Below are 4,150 nucleotides of genomic sequence, written 5' to 3'. Positions count from 1 at the left end.
AAGGCAGAGTAATGACACCAGCTTTTTAGTGGGGCTGAGTTGACAATGAAAATATGTTTTTCTCAACCAGAGATGACTGAATTAATGTTCAGGCTTATTGATAATCGTTATATTAATGAAGTATAATTTCAAAACATGACCATAAAACCAAGTAATAATAAACATGAATCATCATTATATTACTTCACAGTAATCTGTTAAATGCTTTTTCAGTCCTTCCTCTTGTGTTAGCAGTGTGTAATAATATAGTGATTATAGCAGGTATTGAACCCCGGGTAAATAATCACTAGTCAGAACCTCAACCTCAGTATACATTCATTATAAAAATCATCTTAATATCTGATATTGTGAGTAAACAGCCCGCCAATAAATTACATCATTCAACCCTCCCGGTTAGTAAATTAACCTCAACATGCCCCTCGAGAAGGTAAAGTGACGACACCAGCTTTTAGCAGGGCTGAGTTGACTACTAGCGAGAGAAGAAGAAGAGAGAAGGCAGAGCGGTTCGATGCTGGTTGATGAATTTGACAATGAATGTACTGGGAAAATGTGTTTTTCTAGACCAGAGGTAAATGAATTAATGTTCAGGTTTATTGATAATCATTATATTAATGAAGTGTAATTTCAAAACATGAGCATAAAACCAGGTAATAATAAACATGAATCATCATTATATTACTTCACAGTAATCTGTTAACCTCTAGCGTCGAGCAATCCCGTATCCGGGAGTGTAATCATAGCCTCAAGCTCATTACCATAACGCAAGGTTAACTATTCATGAAAATCGCAAATGAAATGAAATAAATATATTCACTCACAAGCTTAGCCTTTTGTTAACAACACTGTCATCTCAGATTTTCTAAATATGCTTTTCAACCATAGCTACACGAGCATTTGTGTAAGAGTATTGATAGCTAGCATAGCATTAAGCCTAGCATTCAGCAGGCAACATTTTCACAAAAACAAGAAAAGCATTCAAATAAAATAATTTACCTTTGAAGAACTTCGGATGTTTTCAATGAGGAGACTCTCAGTTAGATAGCAAATGTTCATTTTTTCCAAAAAGATTATTTGTGTAGGAGAAATCGCTCCGTTTGTTCATCACGTTTGGCTAAGAAAAAAAATCTGAAAATGCAGTCTCTACAACGCCAAACTTTTTACCAAATTAACTCCATAATATCGACAGAAACATGGCAAACGTTGTTTAGAATCAATCCTCAAGGTGTTTTTCACATATCTATTCGATGATAAATCATTCGTGGCAGTTGACTTTCTCCTCTGAAGAAAATGGGAAAATGTGCTGTGTTTCTCCTCGAAGCAAACAAAAAATACACGCAGCTGGAGATTACGCAATAATTGCAACGGAGGACACCAAGCGGCCACCAATTTAGACAAAGAACACCGGGCGGACCCCTGGCAAATGTAGTCTCTTAAGGTCAATCTTCCAATGATTTGCCTACAAATACGTCACAATGCTGTCGACACCTTGGGGAAACGACAGAAAGTCTAAGCTCATTCGTGACCCATACACAGCCATATAAGGAGACATTGGAACACAGCGCATTCAAAATCTGGGGCACTTCCTGTATGAAATTTCATCTTGGTTTCGCCTGTAGCATTAGTTCTGTGGCACTCACAGACAATATCTTTGTTTTGGAAACGTCAGAGTGTTTTCTTTCCAAAGCTGTCAATTATATGCATAGTCGAGCATCTTTTCGTGACAAAAAAAAATGTTTAAAACGGGAAAGTTTTTTTATCCATAGATTAAAAGAGCGCCCCCTATATCCAATAAGTTAAATGCTTTTTCAGTGCTTCCTCTTGTGTTAGCAGTGTGGAAAGGGAAAGGAAGAGGCACACAGGAGTTTTCCTGTGAGGGGAAGTGGTGGTGTATGCAGGGAGAAAACTAAACTAACCTTCTGAAATGTCATTAGTGGTCTTATGCTGCCATCTATTGGAATTATGTAGCAACTGCAGTAGTACCGAATAATGTGTAATTCCTTAGAAAATTACTAAGAATTGCAAGATATAACATTGTGTAGTTCATTTTGCCACTTGCAACCATAAAATAACCATTTATAACTTAACCCTCTTGGTACTACCCATCCCGGATCCGGGAGCGTTGTCATCAACTGACACTAATTAGCATAATGCAACGGACATAAATATTCCTCTTCTTCAATCTTCATATTCATGAAAATCACAAGTGAAATATATTGAGACACAGTTTAGCCTTTTGTTAATCACCCTGTCATCTCAGATTTTGAAAATATGCTTTACAGCCAAAGCAAGCCAAGTATTTGTGTAAGTTTATCGATAGCCTAGCATAGCTTTATGCCTAGCTAGCAGCAGGCAACCTGGTCACGAAAATCAGAAAAGCAATCTAATTAAATCGTTTACCTTTGATGAGCTTCGGATCTTTTCACTCACGAGACTCCCAGTTAGAATGTTCCTTAAAAAGATTATTTTTGTAGCCAAAATAGTTTGTTCTTCACGTTTGGCTGAGAAATCGACCGGAAAATTGCGGTCACGACAACGCCGAAAAATATTCCAAATTAGCTCCATAATATCGACAGAAACATGGCAAACGTTGTTTATAATCAATCCTCAAGGTGTTTTTCAAATATCTATTCGATAATATATAAACCGTGACAGATGGCTTCTTAGTAGGAAAGAGAGAAACAATTGCCGCATTGGTCCTTTACGCACAAAACACTCTGAGAGACTTCAGCTGACCACTGATGCAATGTTGACGTTCAGGCTCATTTCTCAAAATAAAAGCCTGCAACTATGTATTGTGACACTAGACACATTAGGGAAGCCATAGAACAAGGAATCTGGTTGATATCTCATTCACTGCTCAATAGGGACGCATAGGAACGCAGAAGTTTCTAAATAAGAGTCCCTTCCTGATTGGATTTTTCTCAGGCTTTCGCCTGCAATATCAGTTCTGTTATACTCACAGACAATATTCTTACAGTTTTGGAAACTTTAGAGTGTTTTCTATCCTAAGCTGTCAATTATATGCATATTCTAGCATCTTGTCCTGACAAAATAGCCCATTTACTTAGGGAACATTATTTTTCCAAAAATGAAAATAGTGCCCCTTAGATTCAAACAATGAAACTGACATAAACAAAAAGCACAATACATTTAGGTAATTATATATATATAACTTTACATTTATATTTATATAGGTAATTATATAACTATTTATTTAGATGGGTGACATTATCTGCCAAAGTAACAGCCCTGTAGACAAAGAAGAGCTCTCCAGTAGGTACCAAAACATTCAAAGGTCATTTTCAGAAAAGTGAGGTTAAAAGTTTATCATCTTTCAAAGCAGAATTACTTTCCCATTGTTCCTCAACTGTAGTGTCTGATATACTATTTTCTAGCTCTGAGTCTCTACTTTTATCTTATGTGAAATACACAGTTTCAAATTTTGTGACATGAGACCAAATCGAGCCGGTCGGTCACATTTGACTGTATAAAACCTAGCAGTACTACTGATTTCTCTGAGAGTGAGGCAGATATATAGCATTTAGCAAATAAACATGACTATTTGTCTCTCTGAAATGAAACCATCAAGTGATAGATTTTAAAGAAATGCATGTCTGTCATTGTCAACAACGCCATGCCGTGATTAGATAGTGAACAAACACAAAAGTCATAATTTCTTTAAGAAACAACAGCAAATTTAAGGACATTTCTGAAAAGTGATATATAGCGTTATGGAATGAAACTCTTCCGTTTCCCCATCTGAGCTCAGAGTAGATGAGAGATGTAATGTTTGTCTCTGTTGTGTTGAAGACCAATCAAGCAGGAGAGACCAGCCTCCCCTGTTCCCAGCTGTGTGTCCATGAAGAGTGACAAGTCTATGAATCTACCTACGAAGTTTGGAGAGGGAGACTTTTCTACCGAACAAAGGTAAGAAGAACTAATGGGTCAGTGAGTTAAACAACACTGTCTCTAGTCATTTCTCCTCCCATTTTCCCATTTATTGTTGTTGTTTTCATAATCCATATGTTAATCATTTAGTCCATTTTCATAGTCCTAAACAATATTAAACAAACACAACAATCCCTCCGTGTGTGTGTGTGTGTGTGTACTCCCTGGATGAGAAGATGTAATCTCTATCCTGATTGCCTAG

General features: G+C 36.8%; 1 protein-coding gene across 1 annotated transcript in view; it reads left to right on the top strand.

The window, feature by feature from the left end:
* Nucleotides 1–1,160: 1,160 nt before the first annotated feature.
* Nucleotides 1,161–4,150, top strand: part of LOC135567705 (NLR family CARD domain-containing protein 3-like) — a 16,804-nt gene continuing 13,814 nt past the window's right edge. Inside the window, exon 1 of the mRNA XM_065014976.1 lies at nucleotides 1,161–3,927. Coding sequence (XP_064871048.1) covers nucleotides 3,860–3,927 — 68 coding nt within the window. The 5' untranslated portion in view covers nucleotides 1,161–3,859. The remainder of the gene's footprint in view (nucleotides 3,928–4,150) is intronic.

The sequence above is a fragment of the Oncorhynchus nerka genome, unplaced genomic scaffold (assembly GCF_034236695.1).
Source record: "Oncorhynchus nerka isolate Pitt River unplaced genomic scaffold, Oner_Uvic_2.0 unplaced_scaffold_1872, whole genome shotgun sequence".
Lineage (NCBI taxonomy): Eukaryota > Metazoa > Chordata > Actinopteri > Salmoniformes > Salmonidae > Oncorhynchus > Oncorhynchus nerka.
Note: the sequence above shows the minus strand (reverse complement) of the source record. Positions and strands in the feature narration are given on the sequence as shown.